At 41.8% G+C, this 24,751-nt stretch overlaps 1 protein-coding gene across 1 annotated transcript in view; it reads right to left on the reverse strand.

Moving 5' to 3' along the window:
- Nucleotides 1-23,330, reverse strand: part of GRIP1 (glutamate receptor interacting protein 1) — a 614,867-nt gene extending 591,537 nt beyond the window's left edge. The window contains 1 exon segment of the mRNA XM_032493355.1: nucleotides 22,566-23,330. Coding sequence (XP_032349246.1) covers nucleotides 22,566-22,623 — 58 coding nt within the window. The 5' untranslated portion in view covers nucleotides 22,624-23,330.
- Nucleotides 23,331-24,751: the final 1,421 nt, after the last annotated feature.

Raw genomic sequence — 24,751 nt, forward strand, 5'->3', positions numbered from 1 at the left:
TTCAGCTACAAAGCAGATAGGAAGGAAGAAAAGCTTAATTACCTCAAACTTCTTCAAATCAAACAAGGACTGGATAATCCTCAGCAAAACCAGATACCCAAGTAAATGTCCCAGAGTAGTTCACTTAGCATCCAAGAATGACTTGATATCAAAATATCAGTTTGGATCCATCCTTAGGAATTGCAAATAAATTGAACGACTTTAATCCTTCTCTTTTTTGTAAGAATTTTTAAGGAAGAAAAGCCACAGAAAAAGACCTACAATTAGTAAATTAACTGTTTTATATGTTTTTATGTGTCTTACTGCTGAATTTATGTTACATCATAAGCTCTTTAAGAGTGTATACAATGCCTGCATCTTTCTAGTAAAACCATCGTAATGTTAACAACATGATTATTCACTATTGCCTACTGATTTTGTAGGCATACGCTTCTATGATCTGGGCTTTGCTCATAAAACTATCATGAAGTGAAATCCCCTTTTCTATGAAAGGTAATAAAATAAATCAGCCTCATGTCTTTGAAGTATGGAATTTTTCACAATCTCTTCGCCTACTTTTCTTTAGCAGAGGGTCAAAGGATATCTCAAAACCCTGTAATTTCATTCTATTTCAGTTCACAGAACATAAATTTCTTTATTTCTGTGCCAGGCATTTTACTTCTTTCCTTGTTCATGCCTCATGGCTTGTGTGTCCTAAATTTCCAGTCTTCTACCTGGTATTTGGCTTTAAATGTCTTTACTTCTTTAATTATCAGAAACCCTACAAGTCTGTGAGAGGGCTAGGTTGCAAGTGGTCGGGAGGCCAGGAGTGAGGACAATTCAGTGCTGAGGACAATTAGGGTGAAACCAGGTTCAAAGACTGACGTTTTGATGGCCAGGGGGATGTATCACGACTGTGAGTCGTGAGAGTCTGGGTGAAGTCAGAGCAACAGAGCTGGGATGGGGCAAAGCACAAAGGGTTAGACTCTTAAGCATGAGTGAGAGGACAAGGGTCAGGGTCCAGAGGAACGATCTGGACAGGATAGAGCACATCCTTCAGGCAAGCTGCAAGGAAGCAAGCAGAGAAGAGCTTCGCATGGGGTAAATGGACTTGTCCACATGACAGCACAATTTGGAATGACAAAGGATCCCAGGGCAGGGCCATCTGCCTGCTATCTTGGCTTTAAATGGCCTCACTAGTGTGGGGCGATAAAGGCTGGCAGGCATGTGCTGTTCGCGGACAGACGCCAAGGCTGGTTCTGCAGGTGCCAGAGACTGTAGCTGAGAGGAAGGTCCTCCAGGAGCCCCTGAAGGTCTACTGTCACCACTGAAATGCACACAGCATAGACTCTTCCTCTGGTGTTCATTCTCTTAAAAGCCACGGATGAAGTATTCATTTTTATTACATAGAAGTATCTCTTTGGAGCCTGCTGATGGGAGGAATGGCTAAACATTGCGAAAAGTCCTGAAGTCTGCTAGGAGAACATGGAAAGAGCTGAAAACCTTCCCACTTTCACTAAAACTATAATTGTCCACTCCCCAAATATCTTCTTTCTTCTCAGAGGACAAGAGTGATGCTAAGCTCTTAATCAAATCGAAACACATCAGCCCCTCTTAGAAGAGATACAATGAAAACTATTGAGGCATAAAGTTAGAGGGGGTTTTTTGCCTGCTTACTCAAAAATCAAAAAAAAAGGTCTATCTCAGAACAAAAGAAAGAAGCAGGTAACATTTGGCTTCCAGCCCCCCTCTTATCTTTTATGCACCACCCGCATCACAGCTGGGGAATCCCCTTCCTCTCCCTCCCCTTCTCCGCACAACCAAGAATCAAGGTGCATCCTCCCTACTCATCATTATTTAAGGCCAAACAAAAACCCCATAATCCAGAAAAGAGTTTATAAAGTCACTAACACATTACTGGAAGGCTGAACATGTTATTATTTAGTCACGCCTGCGATATTTGCATTTGCAGGAGATACAAAACCTAAGGTTTGAAAAAAAAAAAAAAGGAGAATCTAATGTGGAATTTCCAGCAGTGAACAGATAAAGAAGCTATTTGGAAGGAATTCAAAGGCATTTCTCAGCTGCTGAATTGAAACAATTTATTTAGGACCCACTCCACCCACGGGTTAAGACTGACCCTGAGAGAACCTTTCATAATAGAGTGATGAGTTTTAATCTTAAGAGATTTGCCTATTAATTCTGAATATTCAACTCTAAAAGAACTAGAAAAACACACTAATGCTTAGAGAAAAGCTTTATAATGCTTCCCATTTCCCCCCAGAACTATTTCCATCAGTTTGTTCTGGGGAAGTGCGAGGGGGATGTGGTGGGTAATAGGAGCATCTCTTTGACCAGTTACACACCTTTGTGGAAGGAAATCATGTTACAGTCTCCTAAGGGATTTAGTCCCAAGAACTTTTCTCCTAAATTTCACATGCAAATTGCTCCCATCTTGAGATAACTAGGATTTGTAGATACTAAAGAAATAAATCAGAAATTAAGCCGCTTGGATTCAGCACTTATTGATCTGCTATTATTAAACCTCTCAACCATTTTCTTGCTCACATTCACCTTTAGCAAATTCAAGTGATTAAAATTTTTTCATACAGATTTTTCTAAGTGTACATTTCCCTTGAAAAATCTTAGAAATTAAAAGCGCCTGTGAAAACCAAGTACAACTGTTGTCATAATCATAATTCCTGTAAAATTCACAATGACTCCCAGGATGTGCTATGTATCACAATTGCTCTTTATCTCACTCTGCTGTGTTCAAGCTGACACCAGCTACTTCTAATTCTCCTCTGGTGACTGTCATAATGTTTCTGTTTTAGAATTTAAACAGATTCTAATCCAGAGTCATGTAATATACTATTCTACACCATTAAAAAAAAAAAAAAAAAACTCAAAGAATTCTACAGCAAAATCAGTGCCCTGAAGACATTGTTTTTAAATGCTCTTTGCATGTACTAATCCAGAAGGAGGGTCTGAGTTGGCCAACACCGTGATTTCTACTATGTCCTTCTTGTGCACTGAGATTTTTATGTACGTTAGTTCATCTAATTTTTACAATAACCAGACGAGGGAGGTATCATAATTATCCCCATTTTAACCACTGGCAAACTGAGGCACAGAGCCATTAAAAGCTAATCAATGGCAGAGCCAGAATTTGAATGGAAGTAGGCCACTTCTAGGGTCTGTGCTCTCAACCTTACTTTAGTTCTGCCCGTGGAGGAAAATCAAACACCACAGAGGATACGGGATTTCAAATAACATTGTTTAGGGAATATAGTTTGGTGCAGCCATTATGGAAAACAGTTCGGCGATTCCTGAAAAAACTAAAACTAAACTTAGCATATGATCCAGCAGCCCTACTCTTGGGCATATACCCAGAGGGAACCCTAATTCAAAAAGATACCTGCACCCCAGTGTTCACAGCAGCACTATTTACAGTAGTCAAAGCATAGAAACAACCTAAATGTTCATCAACAGATGACTGGATAAAGAAGCTGTGGTATATTTATATAGTAGAATACTACTCAGCCATAAAAAATAAATGCCATTTGTGGTAACATGAATGGACCTGGAGATATCATTCTAAGTGAAGTAAGCCAGAAAGAGAAAGAAAAATGCCATATGATATCACTCATATGTAGAATCTTAAAAAAAAAAAAAAAAAAAAAAGACACAAATAAAATAGCATTGTTTAGGAAAAAAATCAAGATGTGTCTACACTAGGAAGAATGGGCTATTTCATTCTCAGATTTTTTTTCCTTTAAATTAATTAGCAAGTAAAATACTGTTGTCAAGGGAGAGAGAAGGGGACAGGGAAAGGGATGGGGAAGAGAAAGAGAACAACAGAGGAAGAAAGAAATCCTACATCAACTTTCGCTGAGTTTTGAGGAAGCAGGAAAATCCAGATCACACTACTCTTAAGAGTCCAAGTAAGGTAACAGGAAATGCTGTATTACTTGAGAAAATTTTCTTTCTGTTGTGTGACTCTTCCAACCCCACAGCATGTCTGTTACAGGATACAGCTTTCTTGTAAGGGCCATTATGAAGGGTGGTGTCCTTCTGTCTGAGTTCCCTGGGGGGATGGAAGCCACCTGCCCACGGTCTGGGTCTCGGGAGGACAAATTCTACACTGGGAATAGACGGCTGAGTAAACCCGTGTGAGAGCTAATGAAATTCCCAGCACACTAAGGAACTGGTCTCACGTTTCATTTCACAGTTGTGACTCTATGAAGAAAAAGACTGAGAGGAAGATGCTCGTTGGGGCAGCGGGGCAGTCCAGACGGCCCGTTTGGAGGCTAGACTGGCACATGTGACACATCACTCTGGCTGAGAGCTTTGTCCACGAACACCAACATTGGTCAGATGCCAGCGACAGTGCCAGGGCTGCCAGCACAGCCAGGACAGCTGTGAGACCTACATCAAGTAGAGGGATGGCTGGACTCACAGGGGCCAAGCTGAACGAGTGGATTCCCTAGAAGGGGAACATTACGCTGAAACACATATAACTAACCTCTCCAATTCGGGGACACACATTTTGATGTCTGAAGCACAGCCCAGTAGTGAAGCTGTCTGGACTCAGCTCTTTGGAGAGAAGAGATGGAGGCAGAGGGGCAGCAGCCATTTTATTACGTGATGAAACTGGAAAGAACGCAACCTGAGTTCTCTCCATTGACTTCTGCTTCCCAGCTGAGTGCAGAGCCCAAGTCAAATCAAGCAAGCCTTCACCTCCTGCCCCGCCGAAGGGGCAGGAACGTGCGCAGCATGGTGCTGAGAGCAGGGGCTGTGGAGACAGAGCATCTCCACCCTCAGCTCTCCCCTCCATGATGGAATCTCATGCGGAAAAGCAAGGATCCAACCCACAGGTCTTCTGGTCTACCCAAGACTCTCAACACAGCTTCAGTTCTCCAGTCAGGCTTTTTGCGCTAAGGCTAACTAACATGACTAAATTTCAGGTTAATTTTAACAATTTTGAGCCCAGAGTTTTAAATCTTTTGTGGTGCATTTACATAGGACATAATAAATGCTGATACAACAAAAATACTGAATTTTCTGACCTTTGCTCAACATTTTAAGCCATGATTGAACTCTCATAATTTAAAGTAAAATTTAAAATATCTTTATTTTTCATTCAAATCAATTTTCAAACACAAAGTATAAAAACAATTCCTAAACTTAAGGGACTCTATCTAAAACATTTCAAAACACAAATCAATTACACAAAATAAATTTACGAATAAGCATGGAACATAATTAAAGTTTACTTAGAATCACAGTAGTGGAATCTTTCACTACAGGAAACAGTCCTTGAATGGAAATTTAAATTCCCTCATCTCACTTTAAAAGAGGAAAAGGAAAAAACACACCATTATCCTAAATAGCCATTTTCAGAATTTTAATTATATTATTTTACTCTTTATGGCATGCAAAATAAGAAGACTGAAGAATTACTAGGCTGTTAAATTTGCATTTACCTAATCAAATTGACATTGTGTTAGACTTTTTGATCTGTTGAATGTAAGTTTTTATCTATTCAATACACAATTAACATTTACTACAGAAGCATTTTAATGAAAGTAGCATCTTAAAGGCTTTTAAACATGTCAGTAAAACCAAAGATGTTTTAGGGGCTCAATAAAATCACAAATTCTAGTAGTTTTAATTAGATCTATTAAATTCCCATCATAGCTTGGATATAAGTTCCTATTTTCCTATTTAAAGAAAGTATTGCAAACATATAATAAATAATGGCAATTAAGTTTTATGTTTATTTTTCTAACTTAAGAAGCAATATATTTTTATTGTAGAAAATTTGAGACAGTGAAAAAATATAAAGAAAAAATCATTCACAATCCAATTGCAAGATAGCTGTTAATATTTTCACACACTTCCTTTTAATCTTTTTTCTGCCTATTTTTTACATGGTTGAGGGCAATATATTTACCATTTAATATCTCACTTTTTATACCTAACATTCAAAAAGACAGCATTTTCCATGTTATAGAAATCCTCTTTTTAAAAATCACTTGGGGAGAAAGGTTTTGTTTACTACTGTGTCCTCAGCACTGAAGCAGTGGCTGGCACAGAATAGGTAACCAATGGATATTTGTCAAATAAATTAATCAATGAATGATTTATCCTATTATTTATCACCCCATGACCGAAGCTCTGCACTTTTAGGTTGTTCTCAATTTTTCACTATTATGGGTAATGCCATGTATCTTTGTGCCTAAAGGTTTTTCAGGATTTAAGATTATTTACTTGGTATCAAGTTCCAGAAATTGAATTCCTGGATCAAGGCTTGTACAAACAATTGTAAGACTTCTGATACTCATCATCAAATTGCTTTCTCTATTTCAGCACTCTCCTTGAAAAAGCTTTCCTGCTCTCATAGGTTAAAAACAGTTACCTCCCACTAGTTTTACTTGCAGGTCTTTAACTACCTATATTGACTATTTCTCCAAATACGTATTAGACACGTGTGTTTCCTGTTCTCTGAGTTGCCCCGCCACACCATTTACCCATTTACTCAGTTACTCTGTAGTCCCTGCACTGGCAGCCATACTCTTCTATTCCTGTTTCCTCTTTCATCTTCTTTTGGGGAAAAAGTTGGTTCTGCTAACCTTTTATATAAACTTCAAAACATTCTGTCATGTTCACACACATGACACACACTCACAAATTTGATAAAACTTTAAAAATATTGTTGCTTACAACACAACATATATATACACTGTAGAAAAGTTAAAAAATAAAAGGAAAATACAAGTCGCAGATAAGCACTGTTCACATTTTAGTATGTATCTTTTCAAATTTTGCTCTACACTATATCACTTTTAAAATCATTTAAGATTTTTCAAATGTGGGATTATACATGCATACTGTTTTGTGATTATTTTTTTATTTAACTCAACTTCATGAACAACTTGCCATTTCATCAAATGCCCTTCATGGTATTTCTAATGCTAACAGGACACTATGGTAGGTAAGAGCATGGACTTTAGAGGTGTACAGGTGTGAGTTCAAGTCTTGCCTGCAGACTCCTAACTATAAGACTTAGTTTCCTCAAGCTCTTTACTCATTGGTAAAATAAGGAGAACAATACCATATCAGATGAATTGCTATTTAGATTAAATGAAATAATAAAATTTATAAAGCACTTTAACAGCATGGTGATAACAGGTGCTTAATAATCATTTATCAAATTAATGAAGTATTGATTAAAAAGTTATTTTCTTTTCATTTGCATTTCTTTGCTTTTTTATTTATTTGGATTTGTACTTATGTATGTCTGTGTGTGCGTGAGAGAGATTTGTGCTATGCCAACTCTGTGCATCTTTTTTCCTAGTTCTACTGGGGTGCTTTTTTTCCTTATTGTTTTGAATGCATTTACTCATTTATTCGCCAACTCATTCATCCAACAATCACTTACTAAAAGCTACTATGTGCTTTACTATATTAAGGATAGTAAACTTTTGCCTTTTATGTTGCAAATGTTCTTCCTAGTTTACAGTTTACCTTTTAATTTTGTTTATGGTAGGTTTTGATGTAGGAAAATATAAAATTTTCATGCACTTCTTCAATTTCTTATTTTTTGTAACAAACTCAGAAATTCCTCTTCTCTACCCTAAGGGGATCCTTTATTATTCGGAGTGAAAAGAGAATAAAGCCCTGTTTTAAAAAAAAAAGTCTGAAGCCCGAAATGAAGGAAAACAAAATAATTGGTTTGATGTAGAACCACCTATATAAAATGTTCATTGTACACTAAAATTTGCTTCTCAAGAGCAGGTCTAGCTTATTTATATTTGTGTTTCCGGCAACTAGAACAGCACGCGACACGTAGTAGTTTCTTCACAAATGCTGAATTTGCTCAGAGAGAACAGAGCAATCAAGCAGGGCAAACTCAGTCACGAAACATCAGAACTGAGAGGAAATGTTATAATTAGAGTGACACTACAGTACTACAGAGAAAACATCAAGAAAGTCCAAAATCAAACATTTACAACACTGATGTTCCTGTTGTTGAGGGGATAACACCTGCTCTTAAATTTTTTTAAGCCCCAAATATCACTACTACTCTATGTGGCCGCATTTCTCTGTGTGCCCTGAATACCACCCTCCAAGATGCTCCAACAGCACAAGTCTGACAAGCAAATAAATTTGGCAACCACTTCACACTGCTTTACCCTTTTCCTCAGCTCACCCACATACCAGAGACACAATGAACTTTTTGCATAAATAAATCTCTGAGAAATTCTAATCTTCAAAGGAGACAGAGAGGAAGGTGAGTTGAGAGTTAGTCTAGGGTAACCAGACCGAAAAGAGGAACCAGGGAAGTGATGGGTCCCAGTAAAAAACTGAAGTCAGTATCTGGGACCCAAGAAGATCCTGGACAAACCACAGACCTGGAACATAGAAAAATATCAATGACCAGAGGAGACACAGACCCAGCAGGAGGCATTCAAGGGTGCTGGCAGGATGCAGGCTATGTGGAAGAGAGGGTGCCAAGTCAACATCAGCACCATGGAAAATCACGAAGCAGGGACCCAGGCAGAGCCTGGAGACAGAACAGAGGGATTTGTCAGTCACGTCAATCCCAACCAAGAGCTGGGCTGGGCTACAGCGTGCAGGGGATCCCTATGGATGCCAATCATTTGCTGCCCAGAAAAGCTAATTATTCCACACTCATTTACTAGGGGCCGGGCAATGCACTCTACAGAGATTTTTTTTAATTTTCCACTTGATGACCTGTCCACTATGGTAGAGGACTTGTGTGTGTGAAGGTTTGGATTATAACCAGCTCCCTACCGTTAGGGGCAGAGGGGAGGGGCTTCTCTCTACAATGAGTGTTTTTTTCTTTTTTTTAAGAAAAATAATAAACTTAGTTTCTGTATGAGCAAAAACAAAAAAACTGATAGATTTCAGTGATGTGCAGCATCCATTTAGACTGGTACCCTGACAGCAGATTCCTTAAACCTACTGTCATGGGACAGGGTACCAAGCGGAAGGGGCCATCAGTGCTGACTTCAACAACAGATGGAGTTCTCCCAGGCAGGGTTCCCCTGGGAGCCTCAGAACCGGCTAGACTATGAACCGAGTGGGTCAAAGAGGTACATCTAGTTGCCAGTGGAATGGGAAGCCAGGCCGCTCGCAGGGGCTATTAACAATGCAAGGTTCCAGTGGCAGAAGGGGTCTGGGCGAGCAAAAGAATCCCCTCAGATCCCAGGTGAGTTTTGCCACAACCTTGTCACAGAGCAGCTCTTGCTGGTTTTACTTTGTTTTGCTTTGTGTTTATCTGTAAGCCTTTAACTGCAGTGTCGAAACAAAATCTAAATCATCACATCTTTGTAGTTTCTCTCCACTGAAGGATAATAGTTTACTTGGTGTGTTTAGTTTATTGTCTTGGTCTAACGTATCTTGAAAGCCTTGCATTGAACAAAGCTATTCTTCAAATGAAGTCACTGACAGGAAGAGAGCTGGAAAATCTGTGATTCAAGAGATTGATGTCAGGCTGAGCCAACAAAATAAACAGAGGCATGTGGTTTTAAAATCAGTCCTTCTATCCAGATATGTATAATTCTATAACGAGTTTCAGGCCCTTAGATCTGACAAGAATTAGCCTAGATTAGTTTTTAGGTAATATTCATAATCACTTTTTCAAATATTTTTAACCAATTGTTACTGTTAGCAAATATTTAATTTCAGCATGAGAAGTCTGTGAACGACCCCCTAACTCCACTTGAGATACAGGGTCCAAACATCGTGTACCCCACCTTAAAAAACAATCGTCAGGTAACTGCATCACCCACAATAACAAGAAAACCTGGACTTGTCTTGTATATGATCTTGTAATTAGTACTCTCCTCCAGATTTTACTGACAGGTACTTTTACAGCTACTCTTAAAGTCTACTACAACCCTGCAGAGTAGGTGTTGTTATGGTCCTTTCACAAAGGAAGAAATTGAGCAGTCAAATAATTTGTCTACGCCATAGAGTCAGTTAGTGTAGGAGTGAGTATTCAAATTCAATTCTGACTCTAAAAGCCCAGATCTCTAATTATCCTGCAGTATAATCAAGTTTCCTAAATTGTTTTCCCATAATAGGAAGTAAAATTTTGATCACCGAATATTTTTTTCCTCATCCATTGCATACATCCCAAATCCAACTGACATGATGAGGAAACCCTGAGGGGCCTCTGATTCACTGAGGAGTCTCCCTTAGGTTTAACAGTGCAGGAGGAGTACGGCTTTAGATCAATCAATCAACAAGTGATTACGGAATGCCTGAGACTCTTTTGTACCAGGCATTACAAAAAAAAAAAAAAAATAGGGAAGTATTAGAATTGATCGTTAGTCTGATACTGTAATGTTGGGGAATGAGGAGGGAAACCAAGCAAACACCTTGGGAATTTAGAAAGAGAGTAGGGATCTGAATCACTGATACACAAGCAAATGACAGTTTACATGTAACAGGAGCCTGGGAAAATTAGTTGTTAAAGGGGTGCTTTGCAGGGGGGAAACTTTTGCATTACACCCATTGCCTTAATTTAAGTATGATTCATGGTTATGTTGAAATTTGAGACTATCCACCATGCAATCAACCATATCTAAAGAAAAAATTATGTACTAGTTAAGAGTGCATGTACATATGAAACACATCCTTAGAACAAAGAATGATGCCATATAATAACATTATAAATGTTTTCCTAAAAAATATATAAACATTCCCTAATAGGTCTGTCATATAACTATGCAGCCCTTTGGTTTCAGTAATAAGCAAGGAAATTGATTTAGTACTACTTCCTGTGTTTCATATTAAGAAAAAAACAAATGACATAATAAATTATTCAATTAAAGACTTTTTTTATTCCACTCCATTAGAGTACAATGAATTGGCTTAGAAAAATTAAGGCAAAATATACTAATCTTCATTTTACTGGCATGTTATTATACACTTAGTAAAACCAATTGGACTTATCTAGGGCCAGAGGAGGCTGCTAGACAGGTACTGCCTTCAGTTCTTTTCTAAGGATCAAGAATGAAAAAAAAAGTACAGATAAGGAAATATGTAAACTATTCAGATTTGTTTTTTAAAAACACCTTGTCTTTGGCCTAACTTCTTCAAATGCCATGCGTAACAAAACTTATTTTTTCACTGGAAGCAACTGCATGATATAATGCAATGAGACGTTCTGGGTCTCACTTTGAGAACTGCAGGCCTAGGATGTGGCCATGTGGCAGATGAAACAATTGAAGGAGAGGTGGATACAGGAATGAGAAACGAAGAAACGAGAGAGACACTTTATGTGAATATTGAAATCCCCAGGATCATGTCACAAGCAGGGCTGGAACAAATAACAGTGAGCTAGGAGTTCAAAAGGCCAAAGGCTGCAGGAAGTGACTGCAACAAGGAGGAACAGGGGTCTGTGCCGTCTGATGGCATGAGATTCAAAAAACAGGATTTTCAGAAAGAAAGGAAGAACAGTCTGTAAGTAGCATCGAAGAACAGAGAGGACCTTACTCCTCCTCCAGGGGTCTGTGAGAGAAAACTGCCACCACCGAGAGGGCACAGAGGAGGCAAGGAGTATATCCTCTTCTGTTCAAAAGGAGCAGTTTCCAAACACTGAAAGATGAAATGTATAGGAACATGATACAAACCATTGATTAATCTTCTGTTCCCGCCTCTTACGCCCCCCTGCTCCGCCCAATTCATATGTTAAAGTCCTTACCCTCAGTGTGACTGTATTTGGAGATGGGACTCCCCTCCAAGGAAGTTATTAAGGTTAAATGAGGTCATTAATGGTGGGGCCCAATGCCACAGGATTAGCATCCTTAATAGAAGAAACAGTAGAGAGTTCTCTCCCTGCTCCCAACCTCAAGCATGCTCCAAGGGAAGGCCATGTGAGCACACACAGTGAGAAAGCAGCCACTGGCAACCCAAGAAGAAAGCTCTTACCAGAAACTGACCATGCTGACACCTTGATCAATGACTCTGAGCCTCCAGAACTGTTAAGAAAATACAATTCTGTCGTCTCAGCCTCCCAGTTTGTGGTATTTTGTTATGGAAGCCCAAATAGACTGATACACTGCCTTCCCTCCTTTTCAAGTATTCACAGTAGAGGCTGAAAGGGTTGTGTTTTTAGTAAATGCAGTCACTGAATGCAGAACCCAGATCACACTTGATAATTTTATATGATTGTTGGTGATAAAACTAGAACTGCTCTTTGATGGTAGGATGGGGATTACCTGTATCTACCAACATTCAAGTTCACTAGAAAACCAGATGAGGTGACTTCTTAGTAGATGCAGCACTGCAGGTGTCTGATTCTAGCCTGGCAAATTTTCATTCTCCTAACTAAAATTATAGGAGGTGGGAATGAAATAGTAACAAAGAAATTTAAATTTATATTCCCTTGTTCCAGGTTTTCACTTAATGAAAATGTGCTCTGCATATACTAGAAAATGATATATTTAAAAAGAAACACTTGAATTCATCTGAAAAACCTACTTTTAAATGTCACTGTCTTGTAATCAACAGTCCTGACACTTCAGAGGGCAAGGCAGAAATCCTTATGACAATCTAAGTCGAGGATATTCATGCATTCAGTCCCAACTCTTTCAATGGAACTTATGATTATTGGTAACAGGAGAAATACTTGACATCAGAAGGTACCAAGGAGGAAAACCATTCACAGATTATATATCAGAATACACGAACAAATAAATACCTACCATATTATCATCTGAATGTCTGTCTATGTTATTTTCCGCTGTTTTGTCGTTATTTTTTAATGTGCTAACAGGTGAAAGCTACATTCATTAACTTTTTCTCAAATGGTGAACTATACCTAAAAAGATACAAATTCTAGTAATTTATGCTGTCAAACTCTAAAAAATTTTCATACTGCCTGCTATACTCAACAACTGTGATGGCAAAATAAATGAACATTTTACCAGTAAAAAATATATTTATTAATTCTAACATCAATTCATACAAGAAGTCTTGAGTATACCTAGTGATCTCTTCTCAACATCTTTATTCAAAATCAAAGTAAACCTTTAAAATATATCAATATCTAATAGAAAATGCACACTGCAATTAGACGACCAACCATGAGATGAAATATGTCAGTTCTCATATTCACACATTTGCTAATGACATACAAAGGGCAGATTTCTAATAAATCTGTTAAGTGAGAAAGGTCTGTGTACAAGGTAGACTGGGAGAAGGTATTGGTCAAAAATCACTCACCAGCCTCAAGCTATATTACCTCTGGGCTGTTTGACAGTTCTTCTCTATTACTTTCTCCCTTGATGTTCAGATCTTAGGGACAGGTGTCCACCTAATGATGACTAGGACTCTTCCCCCTTATCATTTATTCACACTTCTGACACAAGAAAAAGGAGAGAAAAACTAGCCCCTGTGCAGTTTTGAGGGCATCAGTAAACACTATGACCAATGACCCTCATCCAGGGCGTGAAGGTCCCTCACTGGGCATGGGCAGAATTTAAGGAGGCACTGGAACTATGCAGTGGCGCCATATGCAGAAAGCGCCATTAACTGGGTAGAGATGATGGCACCTCCCTAGATCCCACAAACTCCATAAGCTGTTGCACCCTCTGGCTCCCAGGGGAAAGAACAACCCTTCACCATGAGTACCACGTAGATCAGCATGCTGCCTAGTACTGCCACCCATCGCACTGCCAATACTGGGGTTGGTATCTAGGATCATAATGGTGCAAAGCAGACCAATGGGAATAGAGGGCTTCACAAGCAAATGATGTGTTCACGCCCAGGAAAGACCAGACGACAACAGACTGTTAAGACCAACGTTCATGGGCGTTCAACTAGAAATGGTGACGAGACTGGAACCTACAAAAGGCCTGGATTTTGACAAAAAGGTCACAGGCTGTAGGGAATCTCACAATCAGACTCAATGGCAAGGTCCAAGAAGCCCAGATCAGCTGCCAGGATGACAAAGACCAAAAGGGAACAGTCTCATTTCAGTGGATACCAGGCCACAACGTCCAGTCACCAAGTGCGCCAAGTCCAGAGCAATGGACGCAGTGAGGGTCACATGTGGAATAAAACACCCTCCGCCCAGGGCCAGAAGGACACTAAGCCTTCCTGTTCACCCGGCTGCCATCCTGGGAATGAGGGAAGGGAAAACCCTTGAGAAATGAGAGAAATTACCAGAGTTTCTAAACTGGGGACTAATATGCTCTTAACAGACAAGATCAGATGTTTTCTATCTTCAGTGGGGATGGGAACTTGAAGGCAAGATGAAAGCAGCTCTAGAGAATAAGTTATGTTTTATTTGTATATCTTAAAAGTAATGTGTCCATTTTTGCACACACACACACCCATTCCTCTGAACTCTTTTTCCCAACTCTAACTATATAAACATATTCTAAGCCAGTAATATTCAAAGTGTGGTCTGTAGATGGTGCCAATCCGGAACCTGTTTTACTACCTGTCCAGGGTTTGGTGAATACTGAAAATAAGGGGAGGTGTTTAGAAATTGCTATAGCAGTTTGGCATTGCCCAGCATCTAAGTCTGTGAGAATGGGCTCATCCCATTGAACAGGAGGTAGACACGTGCAGGTGTGGTCAGAGTCAGGCGAGGAGCTTCACACGGTGTATTCACTACAGGGCCACATATAAGACTGGGGGGGGAAACAGCCCTTCACCACGAGTAGTCCAAGAACTATAATGCAGATCGGCATGCTGCCTAGTACAACCACCAACTGCCTTGCCAACACTGGGGCTGGTATTTAGGATCAAAACAGCGTAAAGCAGACTGATGAGAATAGAGGACTTCACAAGCAAATGATGCATTCATGCCCAGGAAAGACCAGACGACAACAGACTGCTAAGACCAACGTTCCACAGGAGTTCAACTAGAGAAAAAGTGAGGACACTACTTTCCACAGCAGCAAGTACCGTATTCAAAATGCGAGAGGCAATTCTGTTTCTGGCAAACAATATCAAGTCTCATGAAATAAATGTTAACTTGAAAGGTATTGATCTTTTGGTGCTTTTGTTTCCATTTCATTTGTAAAATCTGTTTTGGCTTTGTGGTTGCAAGGGAGCTATAAGCATCAGGTGTTTACACCAAGTTTTATGTTAGTACATATTTAAGTAGCATAATAGAAATAAATGAAGTCAGCAGTGGACATCTGCAAGAATTTTTTCTCGCATTAAAAAGGTTCCATTTCAATTTGAGAAGTCATGGTATCTTGGACATCGCATTGAGGTCAGAAGCCTGGACTGGAGAGAAGCAGAAAGTGAAGAGGGAGCAGTGGCAAGGTGCACTCAGCATCTTGAGCTAGACTTCCAAGTGCAGCAGGGAGGCTGTACTGAAGAACGGTGCAGCCTGTATGTGACTGTAATTTAGTTACATCTTTTGAGTTATTTTGCTATAAGTAAGAGCCTAAAGGGAAGGCCTCATAACATATCTGAACTTCATTTTGGAAGATTAAGAATTAGGATTTTTTTTAATGAAAGTTCCCAATTTATGAAACAGAAATTATGCAAATAATGCCTCCATCCAGAAATGGCCAGCTAAAAGACAATGTACTTGAAGAATCTCAGTCCTTCAACATCTTCTTCCCTTTGTAATGTAACCATGTAGCAATAATAGCTTCTGCCCCACAGCAACGTCAGGAGGTCAGTATGCCAGTATGCCACCAACCATCATTGCTTTCAGATGAGAGTATGGAGGTTCAGAGGGGCAGGCTGTGCCCAAACCAGATAATCAAGAACATGGCCAAGAGAGGACTTTAACCCCACTCTTCTCGTTTTGAATCCAGTATAAAAAGTATTTTAAAACTTTATTCACAGAGCATTTAGTTGTTTTCAGAAAATAATAACTTTTTAAAACCCCACCCAATTCGGTTACTAGGGAAGACATTTCTATAAAATAATAACTACCACTTTTCTCCTTTCCAGTTTTAAAAAAATCACTTTAAATTCCAGATTAGTATTAGAAGATCAGTGCACAGGATAATGATTATTCTTCCTTTAGGATTAGATAGTATACAAATTTTGTATAATTAAAAGGAAAAAACTAGTGCCCATTAAGCTATCATCATGACCCAGCCTGGTACCCAATCACTTTGGTGGTCATCTGTTTTTACATTATTCTACCAGATCATGTTTATATTCCCCACACACACATAAATTTGGGGAGGGAGTTAAAAAAGGCAACATGTGGTGGAAAGAATACCAGGCCTTGTATCAAGGCCCTGGGTCTCAAGATACAACTCTGAATCTAATCACTGCCTACACCAGAGAGCCTCCGTGTTTCCTGCGTTCACCTGCGCACCAAGTCCTCCTCCTGAGTATCTCTGCATGGCCTGCGACAGGGCAGCAGCCTCTTACCTGATTCCCACCTCTCCAGTCCCTCCTTTTTCTAATTGGTCCTTCTTGTTCCCCTGCTGACCTTTCTAAGATGCAAATCTGATCCTGTCACTTCTCTGTTGGAAGTCCTTCAATTAACTTCTCGTCACCTGCTGGGTACACTCTGAACTCTGTCACCTGACATACAAAGTCCTTCCAAATCTGGCCCTGTCTAGTCTCATCTTCTCCCACCCAGTTTCCCCACCTTGTGGGAAAACACATATTCCTATTCTACAGTCCAAATGCACGTTCACATTCTATACTTCAGCCCCTCAAGAAATCAGCAGTTGTTCTTGGAATATTTTATTCCATAATGCCTTGGAACACACCATGCCCCTTGCCTGAAATATCCATCCTCACAGCCCCTCCCAACCTTCTGAACTCCTCTCATTCCTTCAAATCTTTCCCACTCCCCTTGGGCTACCTCCTTTGAGATCGTCCTTAGAAGCTTCCTTCTTCCCACCTGCCCCAGGCACAGCCAACCCCTCCTCTCAGCCCCCTCAGCACTAATCTGTGCAGGAGGAGAGAGGCTGTTACACCTACAACTCCACAGTACATAGCAATCTCCTTGAAAACGGGAACACCTGGGCAACAAGAAGGAACAATTAGAAACCTCTTCCTCATGCCCAATGCCCATCATGTCAGTTAGCTGTCAATATACGTTTACTAAATGTATGAAATGTGGCCTTAGGCACACTTCCCTCTACACTGGAGTTTATTCTTCTTCCTGAGAGAGTCAGACTAGAATGTATCAAAGACCTTGGCCTCATAAAGCTCTGTGTTTAACTATAGCTTTTCATGAAACACTAGACTTTTTTTTTTTACTGCTCTATGAAGTTTTTAAAGGATAAAAACTTATCATTTCATCATCAGGACACCTGGAGGTGTCAAGTTTACAGATCTGTATCAAGATACCACAAAAATCAGACGAGTTGTCCTTACTGAGGTCCCAACTATGTGTAAGGTACTGACAGAAATTCCCCCACATTTGTTAACTGCATTTACTCCTCCCAGAAGGTAGACGTTACTTGTCCACACTTTAAAGAAGAGAACACAATGACTCTGAGAAGCTAAAAGATCACAGAGCTAGGAAGGGCTGAAGTGGATTTTTAAACCCACCTCTGTTTGACTCCAAATATCTCGTCCTCCACCACTCTGCGGGGTGGGTCTATGGAATCTATCTGGGATACTAGCCATGTCTTCACATTCTATTCAACACCTGTTTGGTGCTTAAAGTTTAATCACTGTTGAAATGAAAGAAATTCAATCAGGTGCATTTTAATCAGCAGATGTACTTAAAGAACGTTAACTTTCCCATAAAACTGACAGCACCCTTTGGCCACTGACATGTCTAAACAAGTAGGTTTCCTGAATAAGGAGGTTTGTGTGGATAGGTTTTTATATTTATATTTAGAATATCTTTGAATTTAAGAAAAAATAAACTTTCATAAAAGATAAAACAAGAAATTCAAACCCAGCTTTTGCTTTTGTGTTTGAATAGCATTCTGTTAGACATGTTACTCTGAATTACTATTACTTATGTATTTTGTATTACTAAACTACTATTTCAATTTAACTGAAAATAAACTGATCAAATCCCAAATGCCTTAAACCATCAGCCATCACACAGCATTTAATATAACCATTTTAAAACTCATGATTTTCAATTCTCAGTATCTTTTACCAGTTTAAGTTGGTATTTCTTTCTCTTCATGAAAAACCAATCAGGCTGTGGCAGAAGAAAGTGTATCTGAAGTCCCTTTGGCCACTGGGCCTTCTGACAGATAACCAGGCTGAGAGTTCAGATGGATGGCTTTAATTAAGTAAAATGTTGGCAAAAAAGCAAATGCACAACGGCTATTAACAACATAGTGGTTTCTGACTTCACTACAGTGAGGGAAAATGCCTAATTCTCGTTAATCCTTGCCTTCATGGCAAATATTCTGAAAAGAAGGAAAACTATGTAATAGGTCAAGTCCTTGGTGACAAAGCCGTTCACTTACATGAGATTCTTTAAGTTTAGTCAAATAATTCCACTTAAAAATATGTTGGCATGCCAATCCTTATAGAGTTATTAATAAACCTGTCTAACAAAGTCAGTTTGTCAAAAGCCCAAAATATACTTTGGAAGCTGTTCCCTAGTACATATAACTAAAAAACTCTACTGATGAATTCTGATGAAATATTTGGTGGCGGCTTATTAAAATTCTGTCCATAAATACCGTAAGACATTATAACGTTAATATAATGCTCAAAACGTCATCTTAGGAATGGAACAACTTCTTTTTTGAATTATCTCTTTATAAACAGGTGCTCTAAGTCTTGGCTTTGTAACTTAAAGAAAATGTTTTCATTCTCTGAGCATCAGTTTCCTCATCTGTCAGGGGAAACAACAGTACCTACCTTACTGGCATGAGGTCAGGAAACAACGCACATGAAACATGGACACAGTGTCTGACACACAGGAAGCTGTCTGTGCATTTTGATTACTTCTCTCTTCCTCACAGCACTCCCCAGTCAAAACTCAAATTGCAAACTGGACTTTTTATTAAGAAGCTTATGTGGGGTAGGGTCACCAGATCTCCTTGTGATGTGGAAAATGAAACAAACCAAAAATGTAATAAAGGCACACCACTTAAACCCCCCTGTGCTTTATCATAGATATTTTATAGAAGCTAATTCTTTATGTCTAAAAAGATCCAAATACTCCCATTTGAAAAAACAGAAGCCAAACCTCAGACAAAATAATTCTTACAGGAGTCCAAAGGGAAGTTCTCAACTTCACTTGTAGACCTCCAAAACTTGAGAACAGAAAGGCAAGGGGGAGGGGAGCTATACAAAATGCATACATTTTCCCTTGGTAAATATGTACACACACACACACACACACACACACACACACACACACACATTTACTAACCAAATCCACACAAATCAGAATGGAAGCTACACGACAAAAGAAAGGCATCATTAATTACTGAGGCATCTGTCCCTTTATACTGAGATCTTTCTGAACAACTATATTCCTCTAACACACAATCAGCTAATAAGCAGATTAAAACAACCAATAAATTACTAAATTTAATTTGATTGGAAGGGATATGAAATAGAACTGTTTTCAGAATCATTTCTCTTCTCCTAAAACATTTACCCAAAAGTGTATTAGGTGGTTTCTAAATGGATTGGGTTTATCAGCTCAGGCAGAAAATTGGGGGGAGGACAGAGAAACGTGCCCTGAATTTTAATAGTATGTCACCGTACATGGGTGAATCTTAACATGTCATTTTGGAAGTGACTGCATTTACTGCAACAACCCATATGTTACAGTTTCTTTGCTCAGCATTGCATGCAGTGGCAATAGTTCACTCAATATCATCTTGACAGAGGCCTTCAAGATGAACCCTAGTTATGAGTGGTTTTAGGTATGGCATGAAATTATACAGACTGGCCAAACATCTCCTTGTATGTGACAATACCAAGAAGACAGTTTCCCTAAATCTTTGAGTTGAGATTAGCATTTTTTTTAAGAATAATGCTAAGAAATACTTGTTCAAATATGTGGTCCTTAAAGAAGCTAGCAGCCTGTATTAATTTGCATTATGTTTCAGAAAGAGATTTCGCTAAATAAAATCTACATGAAAAATACTATGCTAGAGTAGTCTCCATAATGAGTTTTAGAATGTTTAAATGTAAACTGGAGTTGGGCGAATGTGGAAAGAACAATGGTTCTCTGAGCACAAGCAATCTTAGAATTTAATGGTAAGATATTAGAAATTGACTTTTTGCTCAATGGTATCCTCAGACAACATTTAAAAAGTATTTGTTCCCTCTATGTTCACTATTTTCCTGACCAACCTGATAGGTCAATATGTCTGTTTATATTTGACAAGAACCTAATTCAACACTATTTGAATCATTTAAAAGGAAGAAAGCTAAATACAATCTGATTTCAAATGCAAACAGAAAATTGCTCATTACAATAAAATTCTCCCAAAAGGATAAGACAATCTCAAGTAGTGTCCTCTGACATAGGCACTATAAACCATGCAGGCAGCTCAGTTCATTCAAATATACATATATATATGTATATATGTACACACACACAATTGAAACACAAACACCAGGTAGGAGATTTTGAAAGAAACAAAACACACGTTTGTGCATTCCCAATGAAGCAGGACCTCAAAAAGAAATGCCACAACCAAACAAAAGCTATACTAATTAGAAAAGCATCACATAATATAAGCAAGAAGTAAGAAACCTTTAAAGTGAAAAAATACACAAAGCAACATTCTTCTATTGGAGAAGATAAGGCAGAACACCCAACTTCTGACTCAGATTTTTATGTTCTGGAGGAAATTCAGTCTTATCTCCACCAAGCAGATTAGGCGATCATCTTTCAAAGTTACCATATATTTCTAAAAGACATACAAGTACATTTTGTCACAATCCAAAAATCTACCCATTTCAGCATTCTGATAAAACTTGTTGGCAACACTCAATGTTCTTTTTAGCAAACGGATACATTTAATACGAAGTGCACTGTGACATTTAGTTGATAGGACAGACACTCCACGCTTGACAGAATGCTTTCATTTAGTGCTTTTACCTGGTTATAAATTATTGATGCTATTTGCACCTTTTAAGATATGATTTACTAAAGAGAAAAGCATAAGCATTTCTAAAGCAGGAATGCCTTTTTAGTGGGTAAATGTAAGTTCCGTCACCAGAATGTGTGCTGGAAAATGAACGCACATCTCTAATAAGGAAGTGGTTAAGAAGGGATGAATTCCCTGAGTCATTAAACAGGATATAAACCGGACAGGTTGTGCCACCTAGAGAAAAACTGGAAATCGTACATTGGTTCTTCAGTAGTAGGCATTATTTTAAAAGCCTGAAACTTTTGGCATGCCCAGTCACCAAGCCACCTTCCATACCAACTCATGACTCTACTGGATTCAGTAACCCTGACAACTCTTCTCCACTCACCAGATTGGCCTCCTCCTGCTCTCCTCACCCACCCACTCACGCAGCACAGTTTAACCTCGGCCCTGACGGTTGCCACAGCCCATGCGGACCCAGCATCCTGAAATCCTTCCAATTCTAAAGCCTTTTCCTCGAAGCCAGGGCAGGCCGGGGTGGGAGGAGCAGAGGAATAAACCCTGGTGGACCTTGCCAGCCAGGGTCCCACTGAATGCTAGAAGAGCCACGGCGCACACCCCTCTAGCCCCGCGGGGCCCTGTATAGGAAATTTTGGTGCATCAGTACATCACATCCAGGTTACGGAGCTGAACTCCCGGGCCAATCTCTGCACAATCCAAACACCACGAAATAACCTCAACAGAACCGAGCCTTCAAGGTGCAAAAGGCCTTCAACTTTGCTCTCCGCAAGTCACTTAAAAGCAACGTGCCCTGTACACTCGTCACGCTGAAGCACAAAAGGTCTACAAGCCACCTGGCAGAGAGAGCCGCCTTTTACAAAGAAAATAGACAGCGATTATGAAAAGCCCGCAGTCCTGCGGTATTAACTTGACAGCGGGGACTGCGCTGGGGCATAACTCATCTCCGAGGCATCACTTCCAGCCCCAGACCCTAAGCCTAGGGACAGCCTTCCCCCTCCTCCCCTTCCCCTACAGAGACCTGCGGCAGCGCCCACTTTCCGCCCCCACGTTCTTCCTCCTCCTCCTCCTCCTCCTTGCTGATTCTCCAGCAACTTTGGGCTTGGCAGCACCATCAAAGCCCAGCCAGAGGCGCGGACACCGTGAAGGCGGCCGCGGGAGGAGGAGGAAAGTTTGAAAAGTCACTTAAAGCACTGCAGGAACCCCCCGGTCACCCCTAGCACCCACCTTGCAGACGGCCGCCCGGGGCTCCACGTGCGAGCCGGCCCTGGAGAAGCTAGAGTTCTCCCAACGTCCTCTCCAGAAAAATCGTGGCCCAACCGAAAAGTTCCCTGCTGCAGCACCCTCCTTCTTTCCCCTTCCCCCACCCCCAAAAAAGAGAGAAACCGAGAGTTCGCACGCCGCCGCCCGGACTCGCCCGCGGCCCCCGAGGGCGAGGCGCCCCTCCCCCATCAGCCGCGGACCCGTCGGGAAGGAGCCCGGGGAGAGGGAGGCATCGGGGCGGCCCCCGGCCCGACCCCCTCCCCGGCCCTCCCCGCCCCGCGCCCCGCTCACCTCGCTCCTGTTCTTCCGCCTGCAAGCAGATGGGGATATTCTTCTTCCAGCCCGGCATGGTGTCTGCTCCTGCGCTCGCTCTCCGGCTCGCTCCTCCTCGCCCGCTGGCTCCTCGTCTCCGGGGCTGGCCGCGCCTCACCGCTCGCCGTCACGGGCCGGCCGCGGCGCGCTCGGGGCTGTTCAGCGGAGCTGAGGCGCCGAGGCGGCTCCTGGGCACATCGAGGCGGCGCCGCGTGCCCCGCGCTCGCCTCAAACTCGCCGGCGGCTCCGGGTGGTGGCCGGGTGGGCCGGGCTGGGCAGAAGGGGCTGTCGCCGGGGGTGGCCGCGGTGTGGCAGGGAGGCCGGGCCGGGCCGGGCGCGGGGCGGGGGGCGCGTGCAGGCCGAGAGCTGGGACTGCGGAGCCCCTGTGAGGTGGGCGCGGGGGGCGGGAGTGGGCTCGCGCCGCCGCCTCTGTCCCCTCCTCCTCCTTCTTCCCCTTCCTTGTCTCTCCGCCGCCAGCAGGTGGGACTTGGAGCCGCCGCCGCCGCCGCCGCCGCCGCTGCCGCCGCCGCTGCCTCACAAAGCTCCGCCAGTGGCAGGACTGAGGCTGCCGGCTCCCCGGGCGCCTAGTGGCGGAGCCTCCCCCGAGACGCGCGCGAGGCTGAGCGGGCACGGGGGGTGGGGCGCGCTCACACCCTCCGCGCCCCGTGCGGCCGGCCTGCCAGGTACCGAGCCTGGCGCCCAGCCCACGCCGCTCCTGCGCGGCCGCCGCGCCTCCCTCCCAAAACCCAAACTGGCGGCTCCACAGGCTCGGGCGACGACCTCGTTGAAATAGGGGGCAGTGTCCTTCCCTCAAGTCCCTCCTCCTCGCCGCTCTCCCTCCGCCCCGGCCGCCGCCCCCTCCCCCAAGACGAGACTTTGCAGCTACGGATTCCCTAACTTCTCCCTCAACTGAGAGAAATCCCAACTTTCGGATGGTCAGCGCCGGGGCCAGAAATACATTTTCTGGTCGGGTGAAAAGGGCGTGAGGAGAGAACCTCTTTTGTTTTCAGTGAAGCCGGGAGACCTTGGCTGTGTGAATGTTTAATCGCTGTCTTCAAGTATAGGAAGGGTTTTATGATCAGGTTTTACGATTAGTTTCTTCCCCTTGTCATAGGCTTATAGAATATCGGTGGAGGAATGAATTAGGGGGGAGAAGGGCAGCTTTACCGCAGAGCCTGGAAGATTCTGCCCAGACTTGGGGGTGCTTGCTAGTGATTTCAAAAGAATCATGCTAGGAGGGGCTCCTGACAGTTTTCCTGATGACACTTGGCAACTGTCTGTCCTGCGGGGTTATGACATCCACCTGCCTTGAGGCTGGGGGCCCGGCTAGATAACACCTGTGTCTTCACCTCCTGAGTGTCTGATGCGGACTGAAGAATTTGGGGCCCCTAAGGCTATAACCACTGGTTTGTAGTTGTCAGAAACCAATCACTGCGCTGTTATGACTCCCTCTGTCCTGCGGTTTATTTTGGCTTCTGAAGGAACGAACTGCAGTTTGCTCTCCCCAACCGAGGACATTGGCTCTGGCCAGCATTCTCTCTCTTCTCTTGGAAACATAATAATACAGCTAGAGGAATGTAATAGCTACAAAAACAGAAAGATAGAATCTTTTTTTCTCTGCCACTGCATAAGCAGTCTTATCAGGCTGGGCTGTTTGCTCCTGCTGCTGCCCCTTGGCCGGGTGGCTGGCTGTCATTACAGAACTTCCCAGCTGCCAAAGACAAGTGGCTCTCTCTCCTAAACAAAGGAGAGGCCCAGGCTCAGAACCTTCAAGGAGTAAAGGAATGAAGGGCAGAGTCAAACCATCCCAGGGGGTTATCAGTAAAAATCCTGTCTGAGCTGCTCAAATCTTCTTTCCAGACTCTTTAAGAAGTAAAATCCAGAAAATCAATCTGAATGTCGCTCCTGTCACCCTTAAATGGCCTACCCTCCATCCTGAAATTAACAAGACTCCTTGGGTACTTTCCTCTCAACCTTCTCTTGTTTCAAGATCTAGTCCAACCTATCTTAAGTGGAGAACAGCATTTGTCATCAGTTCTTCCAAAGGGACAGTGCAAACCCAGCCATAACCAGGATGGCTGGTGTCTGTACAAAGGCTAAAACTTAGGTTTTGACAACATAGAAATGACTGTAGCATCAGCGAGCTTGCTTTTTGTTTTAATAGC

The sequence above is a fragment of the Camelus ferus genome, chromosome 12 (genome assembly GCF_009834535.1).
Source record: "Camelus ferus isolate YT-003-E chromosome 12, BCGSAC_Cfer_1.0, whole genome shotgun sequence".
Taxonomy (NCBI): Eukaryota; Metazoa; Chordata; class Mammalia; order Artiodactyla; family Camelidae; genus Camelus; species Camelus ferus.